A 19,474-nucleotide genomic window follows, 5' to 3' on the forward strand; every position below is an offset into this window, starting at 1 on the left:
AGAAGCAGTTAACTGGCAGTATGTATATCACCCATGCCATTCATCCCCTCCTTAAAGTTTTGGCTAGATTCTTGACAAGAAGGAAAGTACACTTAGCAGTACAAAAGTTCTCTGCCCAGGAAGTTTTAAGCAAGCTTCCACTCATCCAGTCCTTTTCTTTCACCTCCAAAAGTGTCACATAAAGCTTTTACAGGAAACCAAAAATAATTTAATATAAAAGGATTTGAGACGGTGTCTCTAAAACTTGTCGACAATATCTAAGTTGAAAAGTTCAACTAGTTTTTAAAATTTCCAAAACAGTTTTAAGCAGATGAAAAAATAAGAAGGGAGAAATGAATACTCAAGTCTGAAAGAACTGAGTAGGTTAAGTAATTATTCCTCCCACAGTTGGAATATACGCTCAAATGCAATCATTTTAAAAAACAAAGTTCTTGACTAAGCAATCTACCAAGAAGATTTAGCAAACTTAAAGTTTAAATAATTTAATCTACCTTGATTAAATATACTATATCAAATACTTTAAATATTTCTGAAATACTGGCCCTAGAGTTTATATTATATAACCACATCATAATTCTGTTTTCTGAGTATTTCAGTAATTAAACCCCTGAAGATTGGATCTATAACTGACCTGCCATATAGCAAATTATAACTCATGGGGAACAGGCTTCAGGGGATAACACTGTGTATTGGATCTCTAAAAATGAAGTTTAAATGCTTAACTTGAGCTGTTCAAAACACAGTCTCACAACCCACAAGAGTGAATTGTTCTGTTTTCCACTTAGTTTTTAGAGGCAAAAAAGGATAATCAGAAAACTTCAACATTTACTCTGCCCAAAATAACTCACAGAATTGCTGCTGGATGTCAGTGCTTCATGACTTTCTCTACTGGTGCTGGATTTTGGAGAACTGGGAGGAGTCCGAGAAGTACATACTAGATGAACCATATGATACTCATCTTGCTAAAATTAAAGAAGATTACATTTAAAGAGTAGTACTGGAAAATACTCAGCTCAAAAATGTCAGTAGCTAAGCAGAAATACTTAATTCAGAACTTAAGTTCCTTCCTACCACAGCCATTTTATTAGTAATAAATTGTTGTCATTAGGACCCTTGTGAATTCAATATTTTGTCCATGCTTAGAAAATGGTCTCAATACTCAGGAATTGCTATATGAAAAAAATGATTATTTTGTATACCAAGGCGTTTTGAAGCAAACACTGCTGTAAAGTTGTGTCAGCACTATCTATTATTTCAATATAAAAATATCTAGCATGTTAATATCAGAACTGTGACAGTCACACTGAAGTTTAGGCCTACACACTTTGAGTAGTGAAATGTTTTCATTATTTGAGACCTTACAGCGATAAAGAAACTCAAATAACTTCACTATAATCTCATTTGTCTTAGTTTTAGCAATAGTGTTTTATTTTTTTAAGTCAAATACCGTTTTTATCTATAACACTTATGCACAGACATAAAGCATATATTTGAACTATATTCTGTAAATATTCCAAATGTGTTGCCATAAATCTACAACTACGACTAAAGGAAAATGTTCTAAAAATGATTAGAATTGGCATTTTAGCTTAGCGATTTCATGAGTATATTTATAGTTAGGCATAAAGCAAGTAAATAAGGTGGAGAAAGGAAAGAGAATAAAGGGGGGCAGAGAATAAAAGGATGGCTCAGCAATTTTAAAAAAGAGAGAAAAGGGACTTCCCCGGCAGTCCAGTGGTTAAGACTTCACCTTCCAATGCAGGGGGCGTGCGTTCAATCCCTGGTTCGGGAACTAAGATCCCACATGCAGCATGGTGCAGCCAAAATTTAAAAAAAGAAAAAAAGCATGTGGGATCTTAGTTCCCAGACCAGGGATCGAACCCATGCCCCCTGCAGTGGAAACGCAGAGTCTTAACCACTGGACCACCAGGGAAGTCCTGAGGCATTCTTCTTTTAAGTCTTCTGGTTGGAAATGATTTCTAGCAGCAAAAGCCTTTTTAAATGTATGCATGCGCAGCCTCTAGCTATACTTGGGTAAAATAATAAATATATATTTCAAAGACCATATAGCAAAAAGGTTTTTAAGGATAAAAACAGGGAAAGAATGAAGAGGTGAAACACAGAGGATTTGGGGGGTAGTGAAGTATTCTGTACAATACTATAATGGTGGATACATGCCATTTTGCATTTGTTAAAATCTACAGAATGTACAACACCAAGAGTGAACCCTAATGGAAACTATGGGTTTGGGGTGACAATGAGGTCAATGTAGGCATCAACTGTAACTACTATACCACTCTGACGTGGATGTTGTTAGTGGGGGTAGCTGTGTATGTGTGGAGGCAGGAGGTATATGGGAAATCTCTATACCCTCTGCTCAATTTTGCTGTGAACTTAAAACTACTCTAAAAAACAAAGTCTTTTAAGAAAAGAAAGAGGGGGGTGAATCTGCTGCAAATTCCACTATTTTTGAGAGGGAGAGAGAGAGAGGGAGACATAGAGGTTATTAAACCACTTTGGCAACCTGAAACTACATGATTAAAGTGAAAATGACAGCAAGAAGTCACACTGGCAAAACTAAAATGTCAACTTTCTAACAGAAGGAACACACCAGTGTAAGATTTTTTAAAGTTTCCCACAGGTGATCAATAAACATACAGGAGAGGATAGAGAGATTAGGGATATCCAGAAAACACTGAGTTAAGTCAAAGATCTAAAGCAAAACATTAACAGCTATATATTCAATTCTGCTACACTCACAAGCAAAAAGAATCTCAAACATAGAAAAGTTCTAAAAGTATAAATTCCACAAATAAACATGAGCTAAAAAGCTGCCATTAAAATAACTAGCATTCAATCTGTCAAAAAAACTATATTCAAATATATTTAACTCTGAGTACCAGCATTCAAAGTTTTCTGACTGATGGACCAATTGGGCTTCATTCGATTTTCTGTCCTGAAATTAAACTCCTAACCCAAGTTAACGTGTATTAAAACGTAGTTTGGTCAAAAGGGTATTTAAGAGAGGAGACTATTATCAATGAACATCCTTCACCACTACTTGAGCACTCTACTCCTGCACAGTTTACTGATAACTCAGTACTGCTTTCTTACTCAACAAATCCCTGAACACAAATATATAATCCTATTTCAGATTTGGCTATCAGATGGATATACAAAACTGTTACCTAAACCCAAAAGAGTTGATTTTAAGTAACTAAAAACTAAACTGGTTGGCTATCAATAAAACTTCAGAACATATCTCCTCTAGCACTCTGAGTATCTGGTATCAAATAGTGGTAGAAAAGCTTACTTTTCTGAGAATGTCTTTCAGCTGCAGGTGATCGGGAAGCAGTCTGCCAGAATACACCAACCTCTGATCCTTTGTCAACTAAGAAATGGGACAAAGAAAAGAATTCAACTTTTTCTAATTATACAAATTGAAGGTTGGGAATAAGATGCCTTACAATGGGTAAAGTAAAACTCCCTTTAGGTACAAGTAAGCAGAAAACTGAAATAATTTAAGAATTTTGTTTTTCCAAATTCCACTTAAGACATTAGAAGTTCAGCAAATGGTAGCATATCTACTGTAGATATAATAAAATACAGATAATTACCAAATTATTTTTAAAACGAGGAAAAAAAGGTAAATTGGAAGTTTGTCTTTTCAGCCATAATACAATCCATGTGTGACTGTCATTAAAAACCTTCAAGATTATAAATGAGAAGGTGGCTGACTTTCTACTAACAGTCAACAATGGGATAAAATTCCAAGGTCACCAGTGTTATTTTGCATTGTCAGTATTTTTAATCAAAAGTAAACATAAGGTTTATTTTATTCTTTAGTAACATCATGCAGGACAATTTATTGGTTTTAATTCCAAAGCCATTTGGATTTAGTTACAGCTTTAGGTAACTATTCTTGTTTTTATTATTCCTGCCATTCTCATAAATACCTTTGTACATTTTTCAAAAACACAAGACTAAAGAAAAATCAACTCAAGTGCATGGAGATTCAAGTGCCATCTCCATATGCAACCCAAAATAGGAAATATGTTCTGGTTATCTCTGCCTTATTTTGTACTTAAAATAAATCAGCTAAGTGCTCACACTACAAGCATTAAGTATTTAAAATAAAAGCATTTACGTAGAGTCCCCATAAGACCTCCTATTTCATAACTGAGAAACAGGCAGATGTTCCTTGAATTCTATTAAAACAGTTAAATATTAGCTATATCAACAATTACTAAACATGCCAAATCCAAGCAATAACTATAACAATCTTCAAACAGACTACATATGCAACATGGCTACTAAAAAAAAGTCTTACATTAAAAATAACCATAGTATAAAGAGTCATACTGAGTAATATCTGTGATTCAGGGGTCCTTAGGTACCAAAGATCAAGGGAAGGTATAGTTGTCCTTCCAAGATACTTAGCTTTTAGGCATAATTTAGCTTCCCCTGGAAGTATTTTTCAGTGTACCATTCCTAAAATGCACATATAAAAATTCTTATATTAACAACCAAATACAACAAAGGATTTTTTAAAAATACATATCACAAGTCTTGAAACTTCAATCGATACATATAAATATTGAGTGGAGCACAAACAGTAAATTATATAACATGAGTCAAATGCTAAGTAGATAATGATGGTTTTAATCCCCGAAAAAATGAATTATGTAATGCTTTTTAAGTTTCCACAATATACTTATTACTTCAGCTGCAACCTAAAGAAGTTTCTTTGATAAATACTACAGCCATCATAAACTATCATTCTTTCACCAGTCCAAACATTTAATAGATACTTCTATGTCAAATCATTCTGTATAAAATTATCAGTTCTTTCCTTACGAATTTTTTTTACTTTACTATGAAACTTCTCAAACATACACAAAGTGGAGAGAATAAAATGAAACCCCTTACCATCTTCAAGAATTCCCAAATATCCAGCTCCAACAATTATCAACATTCTGCTATTCCTGTTTCATTTACCCACCTACCCCCATTTTGGTTTTGGCAAGGAAGAGAGTTTTAAAGCAAATATCACATATTTCTTTTTGTCTGTAAAAAACAGAATGTATCTTTAACAGTTTTTTTTCCAACTACCCACAATATTACCACATTCAACAAAATAAATATTAATTCCTTATAATGTGATATCCAGCACAGCTTAATTTTTCCCACTTGCTCAAAAATGTCTTTTTAGGAATGGTTTGTCTAAATCAGAATACAAACAAGGTTCACACATGGGATGGGGCTGTTATGTCTCCTGTAATTTTTTAACAGCTTCCACTTCTTTAAAATTTTTCCCTAGCTATTTGTTGAAGAAAACATGTTGCAATCTGGATTTGGGTGACTATGTCCTCCTGGTATTGTACAGCATGTTCTGTACTCTCTGTATAATGCAGTTAGATCTAGAGGGTTGATTAAATTCAGGTTCTTTTTTGTTTGACAAGAGAACTTCCTGTTGCATCACATCATTATTAGCACACTGGATTGAGTGACTTACTTTTAGTCATGCTAAGTTTGATCAGTGGGTTCAAATGTTGTCAGCCGAATTCATCCCTTATAAAGTCTGCCATCAGACATTCACCTTATTAACAACCTAGATCCAACTGCCTAGATCCATTGTTTCATTAGGGGTAGAAAATATTTTCTAATTCTCTAATTCTTTTCTGTATTAGCTGTGCTTCTTCTAAAAGAACTTTACCTCATCGACCATTTGCTTACCTAGATTACACAAGAAAGACAGCAAAAATGCTCAATTTATTCCCTTTATCAGTTTTCAGAATGAGTACCCAAGCAACCTCCAGAAGTGACCAAAAAGTTTTGGTTTAAGTATCATTATGAGCTTGTGGAATTTTATGTTTTTCAATGTACTGCCACCTGGTTGTTTTTTTGTTAATCCTCAAATTGCACTGCACCATCTTTGGCCAGTAGGAGTCCCTTCAGGTTGGATCCTATGTCACTTTGACATGACCTCTGTAGTCTCTAAGACTACACACCAGGTTCATGGGGCACACCAGGTTCATCTTCCACATTTCTTTCCCCAGGCCTGGAATCAGCCACTGTTCCAGGGGCCTTGATTCCTTTTAATGGGAAATGGCATCTAGAGACAAAATCTGGGGTCTAAGAGTGCTTATTGTTACTTGCTATTATTTCTAAGATTCTTCATTGAGGAGAGCTAGAAAATATGTATTTTTGAGAAAGAGAAACTTAAACCCTGAGTATATATTTATATTTCCAATTTTAATTAAACAGTGTATGGTTTTTTATTTGTATCTCTATCACCCTGAAAATCTTTCTTGCTAATGATATTAACAAACGTATGCCATTAGCAAAAGTACTTATATGCTTTATCCTACTATGTATAATCTCAAATAATAATAACAATATTGGATGAGGTTTAAGATTTCTTGTCACTTTTTTCCGTCCTTAGATATATCCCATTATGGATATGCAGTCAAAATACTGTTTTGAAATTACTCTTAATAATTCTTCTTACAGTTTTGTCACCATCCTGACATTGTTAAATTGTTTTGTTACCATTTAGGAATTTTTTTCTATTTATTTTTTTTAATTATATGTAACACACTTGGAAACAAAGTAAAAATTATAGAACAAGGTACAAAGAGGTTTAGCTTCTGTCCCTACCTTCTTTCTCTATAATTCTGAATCACTCTTTCATCATTTTTTAACAACATAACAAACCTGAATACAAATACACTTGTATTTCCCTTCTTTTCTCACATAAAAGATAGTACACAATACTCCTTTGTACCTTGTTTTCTCACTTACTGTACCCTGGAGATTACTGCTTAGCAGTATAAAGATGTCTTCTCCATTCTTTTTGACAGATGCATAATGCTCCATTACACAGAAATACTAAAGTTTACAATATGGATATTTGAGTGTTTCCAGGCTTTTGTTATTAATTGTAGTGTCCTTCTTTCATACTATTCTATTTGTTTCTCTATTCCCCCACCATATCCTGGAACATGGAGCTCCCTGGTGATCTTCATAAAAGCAATCTTGGTGGAACAGTAGGGTAAAAACTTAACTGGAATGGATTCAAGAGAACAGGAGAGGAGTACAGATACAGTGAATATTCATAATTTATAAGGAGTTGTGCACTAAAGACAGGAAAGAAATAAAGCAACAGCTAGAAGGGAAGTGGAATCAAAGAGGGTCTTGTTTGTTTTATTGTTTCATGTTTTTGTTTTTTTAAGAAGAGAGAAATAACATGTTTGTATGCCAACAGGAATAATCCAGTAGAAAGGAAAAACTGAGGATGCAGGAGAGAAAAATAGAGAATTTCAAGAGCAATGTCCTTAAGTAGCTAATAAAGGGTAGAATCTCATGTGAAGGAGTTGGACTTACAGAAGAATATGGCAGATAGGTGAAGAAACGTTGAGAAACTTGTACATGATCCCACTACCACCAGTCTGTGTCTCAGCTTTCTTAACTGAAAAATGAGGGCAATAATAGTACCTATTTCACAGGGTTGAATTTTCACAACAATGAAAATGCACACAAACCTCTAACAACAGGGCAGAACACCTAGTAAACTTTCAATAAGCATGTGATACTAATCTCTAATACCTGCTTATCTTACATCATGCTGTTTCCTGAGGATCTAATGAGAGATTATGTGAAAGTATTGATAAGTTGTATGACTAATAGCAGACTATCTTCATTATGTATAAGAACATGATTAGGACACTGCTAAATAGGTTTGGTTAAAGTTGCAATAACTATCAGTTTTAATGACTAAAAAAGCAAGCCCTCATCCATGTTTGAAGAGCTTTCAAGAATCAGTTTAAAATGACATTTATAAATAACAAAAGGAAAGCTTTTAATTAATTTTAGCTTCTCTACACAGAGAGAAAAGTAATTTGACATTGGTAAAAAGAAGTCCATGTCCAAAATATAAGTTACTTACCTTCAGACTTTTAGTGAAAGGATGTATTGGGTGCTAAAATGAAAGAAGTATTTACCAACTACTGCTTCAAAATGTAAGAAATCTATATATATTACATGCTTTCTACATAGGTTATCTCCATTTTACTATTAAATTGTAATAGTAATGGAATTAATCATGTACTTTATCACAAGTATCACTTTTAAACAACATGGGGCATAAAAATATGCGACAACACTCATTATTTTAGACTACTGACAAATATATATATATATAAATTAACTACAATGGCAACCAACTTAGACAGTTTACTCCCATAATTATTTAGTAGATAAGTTTAAAACAATTTTTTTTCACAGAAACAATACAGATCACCATCAGTCAGCAACCTCATAGATTCCAGAAGCCCATGCTTGAAAAACTTAACCATACAAATTAAACATATTTAGTATGATCACTTAGTTTAAAATGCAGGTACTAAATCTCATGAGAGTCAGCTACAAAGTAATCATCCTGTTATTTATAATGATAATTTTTACATCAAGATAAAAACCCAAAATTAAAGATTTTGGAGATTGGTTCAAGATGGCAGAGTAGAAGGACGTGTGCTCACTCCCTCTTACGAGAGCACTGGAATCACAACTAACTGCTGAACAATCATCGACAGGAAGACACTGGGAACTCACCAAAAAAGACACCCCACATCCAAAGACAAAGGAGAAGCCACAATGAGACGGTAGGAAGGGCGCAATCACAATAAAATCAAACCCCGTAACCGCTGGGTGGGTGACTCACAAACCGGAGAACACTTAAAACACAGAAGTCCACCCACTGGAGTGAAGGTTCTGAGCCCCATGTCAGGCTTCCAAACCTGGGGGTCCAGCGACAGGGGTAGGAATTCCTAGAGAATCAGACTTTGAAGGCTAGCGGGATTTGATTGCAGGACTTCAACAGGACTGGGGGAAACAGAGACTCCACTCTTAGAGGGCACACACAAAATAGTGTGGGCATCGGGACCCAGGGGAAGGAGCAGTGACTCCAGAGGAGACAGAACCAGACCTACCGGCTAGTGTTGGAGGGTCTCCTGCAGAGGTGGGGGTGGCTGTGGCTCGCCGTGAAGACAAGGACATGGGCAGCAGAAGCTCTGGGAAGTACTCCTTGGCGTGAGCCCTCCCAGAGTCCGCCATTAGCCCACCAAAGAGCCAGGTAGGCTCCAGGGCTGGGTCGCCTCAAGCCAAACAACCAACAGGGAGGGAACCCAGCCCCACCCATCAGCAGACAAGCAGATTAAAGTTTTACTGACCTCTTCCCACCAGAGCAACAATCAGCTCTATCCACCACCAGTCCCTCCCATCAGGAAGCTTGCATAAGCCTCTTAGATAGCCTCAGACACCAGAGGACAGACAGCAGAAGGAAGAAGAACTACAATTCTGCAGCCTGTGGAAGCAAAACCACATGCACAGAAAAATAAACAAAATGAAAAGGCAGAGGACTTTGTACCAGATGAAGGAACAAGACAAAACCCCACAAAAACAATGAAATGAAGTGGAGATAGGCAACCTTCCAGAAAAAGAATTCAGAATAATAATAGTGCAGATGATCCAGGACCTCGGGAAAAGAATAGAGGCAAAGACCGAGAAGATGCAAGAAATGTTTAACAAAGACCTAGAAGAATTAAAGAACAAACAAACAGAGATGAACAATACAATAACTGAAATGAAAAATACACTTGAAGGAATCAATAGCAGAATAACTGAGGCAGAAGAATGGATAAGTGACCTGGAACACAGAATGGTTGAACTCACTGCCATGGAACAGAATAAAGAAAAAAGAATGAAAAGAAATGAAGAAAGCTTAAGACACCTCTGGGACTACACTAAACGCAAGAACATTCACATTATAGGGGTCCCAGAAGGAGAAGAGAAAGAGAAAGGATGCGAAAAAATATTTGAAGAGATTATAGTTGAAAACTTCCCTAACATGGGAATGGAAATAGCCAGCCAAGTTCAGGAAGCACAGAGAGTCCCAGGCAGGATAAACCCAAGGAGAAACACACTGAGACACACAGTAATCAAACTGACAAAAATTAAAGACAAAGAAAACTTACTGAAAGCAATGAGGGAAAAACGACAAATAACATACAAGGGAACTCCCATAAGGTTAACAGCTGATTTCTCAGCAGAAACTCTACAAGCTAGAAGGGAGTGGCACAATATATTTAAAGTGATGAAAACGAAGAACCTAAAACATGATTACTCTACCCGGCAAGGATCTCATTAGGTCAACAGAGAAATCAACAGCTTTACTGACAAGCAAATGCTAAGAGAATTCAGCACCACCAAACCAGCTCTACAACAAACGCTAAAGGAACTTCTCTAAGTAGGAAACATAAGAGAAGAAAAGGACCTACAAAAACAAACCCATAACAATTAAGAAAATGGTAACAGGAACATACATATCGATAATTACCTTAAATGTGAATGGATTAAATGCTCCAACCAAAAGACACAGGCTCGCTGAATGGATACAAAAACAAGACCCATATATATGCTATCTACAAGAGACCGACTTCAGACCTAGGGACACATACAGACTGAAAGTGAGGGGATGGAAAAAGATCTTCCATACAAATGGAAATCAAAAGAAAGGTGGAGTAGCAATACTCATATCAGGTAAAATAGACTTCAGAAAAAAGAATGTTACAAGAGACAAGGAAGGACACTACATAGTGATCAAGGGATCAATCCAAGAAGAAGATATAACAATTATAAATATATATGCACCCAACATAGGAGCACCTCAATACATAAAGCACCTGCTAACAGCTATAAAAGATGAAATCAACAGTAACACAGTAATAGTGGGGGACTTTAACACCTCACTTAACACCAATGGACAGATCAGCGAAACTGAAAATTACTAAGAAAACACAAGCTTTAAATGACACAACAGACCAGACAGAGTTAATTGATATTTATAGGACATTCCATCAAAACACAACAGATTACACTTTCTTCTCAAGTGCACGTGGAACATTCTCCAAGACAGATCGCATCTTGGGTCACATATCAAACCTCGGTAAATGTAGGAAAACTGAAATCATATCAAGCATCTTTACCAACCACACGCTATGAGATTAGACATCAATTACAGGGAAAAAAATGTAAAAAACACAAACACATAGAGGCTAAACAGTACGTTACTAAATAAACAAAAAATCACTGAAGAAATCGAAGAGGAAACCAAAAAATACCTAGACACAAATGACAATGAAAACACGACAATCCAAAACCTATGGGATGCAGCAAAAGCAGTTGTAAGAGGGAAGTTTAGAGCAATACAAGCCTACCTCAAGAAACAAGAAAAATCTCAAATAAACAATCTAACCTTACACCTAAAGGAACTAGAGAAAGAACAAATAGACGTAAAGAAATCATAAAGATCAGAGCAGAAATAAATGAAAGAGAAACAAAAAAAAAACAATAGCAAAGATCAATAAAACTAGAAGCAGGTTCTCTGAGTAGATAAACAAAATTGATAAACCTTTAGACAGTCTCATCAAGAAAAAGAGGGAGAAGACTCAAAGCAATAAAATTAGAAATGAAAAAGGAAGAGTTACAACGGACACTGCAGAAATACAAAGCATGATAAGAGACAACTACAAGCAACTCTATGCCAATAAAATGGACAACCTGGAAGAAATGGACAAATTCTTAGAAAGGTATAACCTTCCAAGACTGAACGAGGAAGAAATAGAAAACATGAACAGACCAATCACAAGTAATGAAATTGAAACTGTGATTAAAAATCTTCCAGCAAACAAAAGTCCAGGACCAGATGGCTTCACAGGTGAATTCTATCAAACATTTAGAGAAGACCTAACATCCATCCTTCTCAAACTCTTCCAAAAAATTGCAGAGGAAGGAACACTCTCAAACTCATTCTATGAGGCCACCATCACCCTGATACCAAAACCAGACAAAGATACTACTAAAAAAGAAAATTACAGACCAATATCACTGATGAATATAGATACAAAAATCTTCAACGAAATACTAGCAAACAGAATCCAACAACACATTAAAAGGATCATACACCACGATCAAGTAGGATTTGTCCCAGGGATGCAAGGATTCTTCAATATATGCAAATCAATCAATGTGATACACCATATTAACAAAGTGAAGAAGAAAAACCATATGATCATCTCAATAGATGCAGTAAAAGCTTCTAACAAAATCCAACACCTATTTATGATAAAAACTCTCCAGAAAGTGGTCATAGAGGGAACCTACCTCAACATAATAAAGGCCATATACAACCAACCCACTGCCAACATCATTCTCAATGGTGAAAAACAGAAAGTATTTCCTCTAAGATCAGGAAAGAGACAAGGATGTCCACTCTCGCCACTTATTCAACATAGTTTTGGAAGTCCTAGCCATGGCAATCAGAGAAGAAAAAGAAATAAAATACGAATTGGAAAAGAAGAAGTTAAACTGTCACTGTTTGCAGATGACATGATACTATACATAGAGAATCCTAAAAATGCCACCAGAAAACTACTAGAGCTAATCAATGAATTTGGTAAAGTTGCATGATACAAAATTAATGCTCAGAAATCTCTTGCATTCCTATACACTAATGATGAAAAATCTGAGAGAGAAATTAAGGATACTCTCCCATTTACCACTGCAACAATAACAATAAAATATCTAGGAATAAACCTACCTAGGGAGACAAAAGACCTATATGCAGAAAACTATAAGACACTGATGAAAGAAATTAAAGATGATATAAACAGATGGAGAGATATACCATATTCTTGGATTGGAAGAATCAATATTGTGAAAATGACTATACTACCCAAAGCAATCTACAGATTCAATGCAATCCCTATCAAATTACCAATGGCATTTTTTGCAAAACTAGAACAAAAAGTCTTAAAATTTGTATGGAGTCACAAAAGACCCCGAACAGCCAAAGCAGTCTTGAGGGAAAAAAACGGAGCTGGAGGAATCAGACTCCCTGACTTCAGAGTATACTACAAAGCTACAGTAATCAAGACAATATGGTACTGGCACAAAAACAGAAATATCGATCAATGTAACAGGATAGAAAGCCCAGAGATAAACCCACGCACCTATGGTCAACTAATCTATGACAAAAGAGGCAAGGATATACAATGGAGAAAAGACAGTCTCTTCAATAAGCGGTGCTGGGAAAACTGGACAGCTATATGTAAAAGAATGAAATTAGAACACTCCCTAACACCATACAGAAAAATAAACTCAAAATGGATTAGAGACCTAAATGTAAGACCGGACACTCTAAAACTTTTAGAGGAAAACATAGGAAGAACACTCTTTGACATAAATCACAGCAAGATCTTTTTTGATCCACCTCCCAGAGTAATGGAAATAAAAACAAAAATAAACAAATTGGACCTATGCAACTTAAAAGCTTTTGCAAAGCCAAGGAAACTACAAACAAGATGAGAAGACAACCCTCAGAATGAGAGAAAATATTTGCAAATGAATCAACGGACAAAGGATTAATCTCCAAAATATATAAACAGCTCATGCAGCTCAGTGTTAAAAAAACAAACAACCCAATCAAAATATGGGCAGAAGACCTAAATAGACATTTCTCCAAAGAAGACATACAAGTGGCCAAGAGTAACATGAAAAGCTGCTCAACATCACTAATTATTAGAGAAATGCAAATCAAAACTACAATGAGATATCACCTCACACCAGTTAGAATTGGCATCACCAGAAAATCTACAAACAACAAATGCTGGAGAGGGTGTGGAGAAAAGGGAACCCTCTTGCACTGTTGGTGGGAATGTAAATTGATACAGCCACTATGGAGAATAGTATGGAGGTTCCTTAAAAAACTAAAAATAGAACTACCATATGACCCAGCAATTCCACTACTGGGCATATACCCAGAGAAAACCATAATTCAAAAAGATACATGCACCCCTATGTTCATTGCAGCACTATTTACAATAGCCAGGTCATGGAAGCAACCTAAATGCCCATCGACAGACGAATGGATAAAGAAGATGTGGTACATGATACAATGGAATATTACTCAGCCATAAAAAGGAACGAAACTAGGTCATTTGTAGAGACATGGATGGATCTAGAGACTGTCATTTAGAGTGAAGTAAGTCAGAAAGAGAAAAACAAATATCGTATATTAACACATATATGTGGAACCTAGAAAAATGGTACAGATGAACCGGTTTTCAGGGCAGAAACAGAGACACAGATGTAGAGAACAAATGTACGGACACCAATGGGGGAAAGTGGCGGGGGTGGTGTGATGAACTGGGAGATTGGGATTGACATGTATACACTGATGTGTATAAAATGGATGACTAATAAGAACCTGCTGTATAAAAAAATAAATTAAAAAAAAAATTAAATGTTTTGAAAACTCCTAGTCCTAAAACTATGAATCCCAGTTTCAGAAATACAAATACTCATCAAACCTTTAAACCTAATAGCACATAATCTATTTAACCCAAAATATAGCCAATTGAAACAGCATTACTAGAAGCCCAGAGGCTGATAATCCCTTTTCCCCATGTCCTAGTTTTTTAAAGCCTATACCCACTGAACAGAAAAGCTGGGCAATGGCTAAGCAAGTCCCTCAGCAGGATGAGGAAACAGCATGACCAAAAGCACCCTGCAAAAGGTTTGCAAGAAGAAAAGACCACAGCATTCACCATTTGCACCTCTGGAAGAGCAATCAAGGTTTAGAAAATCCATTAAGAGGCATTTGTACATTTCATTCATATCTTTAGCCCCTGTCCCTCTCCAGTGTCTTTGGCTAACTTTTCCATCCAATTCTAAAAGTTAAGGAAGCTTCTTCAGCTAAGATGCAAATTTGCTTTTCTATCCAAGGCCTCTCTCTCCCTCTCAGACCCAGATCCAGATATCCAACTGCTTGTTAGACATCTGACACTTTCAAATATCTTTTTTTTTTTTTTTTTGGCCACGCCAGGCAGCATGCAGGATCTTAGTTCTTGGACCAGGGATCAAACCCGTGCCCCCTGCAGTGGAAGCACGTAGTCTTAACCACTGGACCACCAGGGAATCTCCACCTTCAGATATCTTAATAGGCAACTCAAAATAAAAACATCTACAGTGGGGCCTCCCTGGTGGCGCAGTGGTTGGGAGTCCGCCTGCCGATGCAGGGGATACGGGTTCGTGCCCTGATCTGGGAGGATCCCATATGCCGCGGAGCGGCTGGGCCCGTGAGCCATGGCCGCTGGGCCTGTGCGTCCGGAGCCTGTGCTCCGCAACGGGAGAGGCCACGACAGTGAGAGGCCCGCATACCGCAAAAAGAAAAAAAAAAAAAAAACATCTACAGTATGTTCTCAATTCCTGGTTCCCCAGATCTTTCCTCTTGCTTGTTCCCTATTCCATAACAACTTGCCACGAGTTGTTTAAGCCAAAAATCTGGGCATTATCCTCAATTTTTCTCTCACCTTGTCTAACATATCTAACCATCAGCAAATCTTACGGACTCTATCTCCAGAAGTCCCTCTCAGTCCATTTCTTTCCATCTCTATTGCCATTACCCTAACCTAAAACCATCACCTCTTGCCTGAACTTCTGTAATAGCTTCTTAACTGGTCTTCACACTGTGTTCTACAGTCAGTAAACAGAGTGATCTTTTAAAAATGTGAATCACTCCTGTGACTCTCTAATGGATTCCTACCACTCTGGATTGAATTCTAATTCCACACCATAACCAGATGGTCCCAGCAGATCTGGTTTCTCTCTCTTTCCAACCTCCTCTGATCATAATCTTTCCTCCTCACTCACTAGCCAAAGTGGCATTCACTTAGATCCCCAAATGTGCCAAGCTCCTCCCCAACTCAGACATCCTACCTGCAACAGTCTCTCCCAGCTCTCGCAGGGCTAGCTCTTAATCACCTTTTGGGTCTTAGCTTTAAAGTGACCTCCTCAGAAAGGTCTTATCTGATTTACAAATTTAAAGTAGAGTATTTCCTTTCACACACCCGGTTTATTTCCTTCATAACACAAGCCATAATCTGTAATTATCTGCACGTTTATTTCCCTAAGTGGAATGTAAGTGCTAAGAATAAACGAGGGTCCATGTCTGTCTAGCTCATCCCTTTACTCCCAGAGCCTAGCACTGTGTCCTGCAGAGCAGATGCTAAATGCCAATTTATTAAATGAAATGTTATGAGTCCAAAAGGGCTTACACAGATTTGGAAGACACAACTTATTTGAAGTTCATAATATCAGTTATTTTACATGTAATCATTTAGAATGGAAATGAAGTATTTAGTCTGTGAATCACAATACTAGTTTAAAACACTTGCTGGTGCTAAATTCATTTGGTTCATTTCTGCAAATGGTACTGATATTAGCATATTATTATACTATTGAAGGAGCAATCATATGTTAGTATCTTAGTATTAACTTTACTCTAAATTAATAGTCAACTTCAAGTAAACTTACATCTTTTCACAGCAAGGGAACATCAATTTTCAAAAAAGCAGAATATAACAAAATTACATGGTACTTTCCGAAAATACATGACGCAAAAACAAGTGTGGATGAGGATAAAGAAAGTAGAACCCTCATACATTGCTGGTGGGAATGTAAAGTGGAACAGCCTCTGGAAAAGCTTGGCAGTTCCTCAGAAAGCCACCATATGACTCAATATACATCCAATTCCATTCCTAGGTATATACCAAAGAGAACTGAAAACAACACATCCACACAAAAACCTGTAAAGGAATGTACACAGCAGCATTATTCATAATAGCCAAAAAGTCAAAACAACTCAAATGAATGGATAAACAAAATGTGACATTTACATATAATGGAATATTATTTGGCCATAAAATGTAATAAAGAACTGATACATGTTATAACATGAATGAACCTTGTAAACATTATGCTAAGTGAAAGAAGCCAGACATAAAAGGCCATATATATTACAGTTACATTTATGTGAAATTTTCAGAATAGGTGAATACATATAGACAAAAAGTAGATTACTGGTGACCAAGGACTGGCGGACAGAGAATGGGGAGTGACTGCTAATGAGTATGGGGTGATAAAAATGTTCTGGAATTAGACAGTGGCGATGATTGTACAAATTTGTGAACTACTAAAAACCACTGAGTTGTACACATTAAAGGGCAAACTTTATAGTATGTGAATTATATCTTAATTTTTTAAATTGTTGCTTTAAATTGAATATTCAAATACCTTCAGATAAGCAGAAGGAAAAAGAATTCTTTAATTTTACTTCGGGTGAAAACAGAAAAAGTTTTCATGTGCATAAATTAAGTAAGAAGATTTGAAATTTTTTCTACTAAAAAAAACAGTGAAAGAATTCAGTTTAAATATCAGTTAATTTAATTTAAATATCTGGAAAACCAGTGGTTAGACATGATAACAAACCACACAGTAATCAACTGAATTTTCAATTGGTTTGGATTATAATCTACAGTATTAGGAAAATAACAGATTTTGAGATCTAAATTCAAATTCAGTTTAACTTGTAAAAGTGACACAATTTTATTTATCCAGACCTACTAACAGTATTTTTTACCTTGATGAAAAATCTATTTTTGTATTAGTTAGGGTAGTAATGCTAGCTGCTATAACGAACCTCAAGATCTCAGTAGCTTAACACAATAAAAGTTCATTTTTCTCTCAATAAAAAATGTTACATGGTATCCTTTAAATATAAGAATTCAGAAGACTCAGGATTGGAAAATCTAAAATGAAGTACTAATTAAATTGTCAATGAAAATTTTCTTCTGTTAAGATACTGGCTACACAGATTAACATATAAATATACTTGACTACCTCTGTTAACACCACCATTCTTCCTGTTGCTCACATCCTACATCCAACAGTCAGCAAATCTTAATAGGTACAGTACTTTACCATCTCCCCTGCTCCACCCTAGATGAAGCCTGGTGATATATGGTAGAGCAGAGGCAGCTAAATTACCAAGTTGGAAACATCCTGTTGGCACTCTGAGTAGCCCAGAGACAAAACTATACCACTCCAAATAAACAGCTGCTTAACCAGCTGGCCCCAAAACTCTGCTACCCACTTAACAGAGGTTGCTAAAAACCAAGGTGAGGAAAGCTCACCTTCTAGTATAATATGCAAAAATAAATCCTAAACTGGGAAAAGATGTTTTCTTTCTAAAAGGTTTACATATATTTTATCTAAACTGTCTGACTTTTTAATGTTTATTTAACTAGATAGCAAAAACAGATAAAATACCATGTATCCCTAATGCACTTAAAATATTCACAAGAGTCTAACAGATGAGTTTACAACACGAACAACACTTTTATATTTCTGGAAAGTCACCTAGTTGGTATCAAAAGATTAGATTTTTTACGTGAAGGACTAAATGGGTCTTTCGTAATTATGAATGGCTTAAAAAAATCATGTCCTTAGTATATCCAACTTCAACATAATCAAATAGCGCAGTAAAAGCAACGGTTAACTTATATATTAGTAAAAACAACTACAGCCCAATTTCTTTGAAAGTGGTAATTATTAACATTTCAGCTCTTGTATACAGTTCAGCCATAAGTGTCAAACAGCTTTAAAGAGCTGGTTCTCTGCACAAAATATCGTTTCTGTGGGAAATGAATCCAGTGAATTTGTACTGAACATATCTCCCTCCCATTCCCACTAAATCCACCCAATCTAAAACCTCGGGAAATTCAGAAACAATGGAATATTACTCAGCCATAAAAAGAAACGAAACTGAGCTATTTGTAATGAGGTGGATAGACCTAGAGTCTGTCATACAGAGTGAAGTAAGTCAGAAAGAGAAAGACAAATACCGTATGCTAACACATATATATGGAATATAAGAAAAAAAAATGTCATGAAGAACCTAGGGGTAAAACGGGAATAAAGACACAGACCTACTTGAGAATGGACTTGAGGATATGGGGAGGGGGAAGGGTAAGCTGTGACAAAGCGAAAGAGAGGCATGGACATATATACACTACCAAACGTAGGCTAGATAGACAGTGGGAAGCAGCCGCAGAGCACAGGGAGATCAGCTCGGTGCTTTGTGACTGCCTGGAGGGGAGGGATAGGGAGGGTGGGAGGGAGGGAGATGCATGAGGGAGGGGATGTGGGAACAGATGTATATGTATGACTGATTCACTTTGTTATAAAGCAGAAACTAATAAAAAAAATGGAAAAAAAAAAAAAAAAAAAAGAAACACTGTAAATGCAAGCAGAGCTTACCCAAACTGCCTCTACCTCTTATCCCCTTGCAACAACAGTAAACAAAACCAGCTTACAGAATTTACACAACAATTTCCTCTGGAACTCCAAAGAGACATTCCCCGCTTAGCTGTTTCTACTGACAGGCCAAATCAGGTATACATACAACAGAGATGCCAAAATACATGACTGCTATGGTTCATACAAACAAGCAGGAAATGTGAAAAGATAGGGCAAAGCAATGTACTTGGAAGTCTTAAGATATTATGTTCCCATA

General features: G+C 36.2%; 1 protein-coding gene across 1 annotated transcript in view; it reads right to left on the reverse strand.

Annotated features, from left to right (window-relative positions):
- The window catches only part of HERPUD2 (HERPUD family member 2), a 44,984-nt gene that overhangs the window by 17,950 nt on the left and 7,560 nt on the right, over positions 1–19,474 (reverse strand). Inside the window, exons 3-4 of the mRNA XM_060108630.1 lie at positions 3,314–3,391; positions 849–962 (exon numbers count right to left, since the gene is read on the reverse strand). Coding sequence (XP_059964613.1) covers positions 849–962; positions 3,314–3,391 — 192 coding nt within the window. The remainder of the gene's footprint in view (positions 1–848; positions 963–3,313; positions 3,392–19,474) is intronic.

This window comes from Mesoplodon densirostris, chromosome 9 (genome assembly GCF_025265405.1).
Source record: "Mesoplodon densirostris isolate mMesDen1 chromosome 9, mMesDen1 primary haplotype, whole genome shotgun sequence".
Taxonomy (NCBI): Eukaryota; Metazoa; Chordata; class Mammalia; order Artiodactyla; family Ziphiidae; genus Mesoplodon; species Mesoplodon densirostris.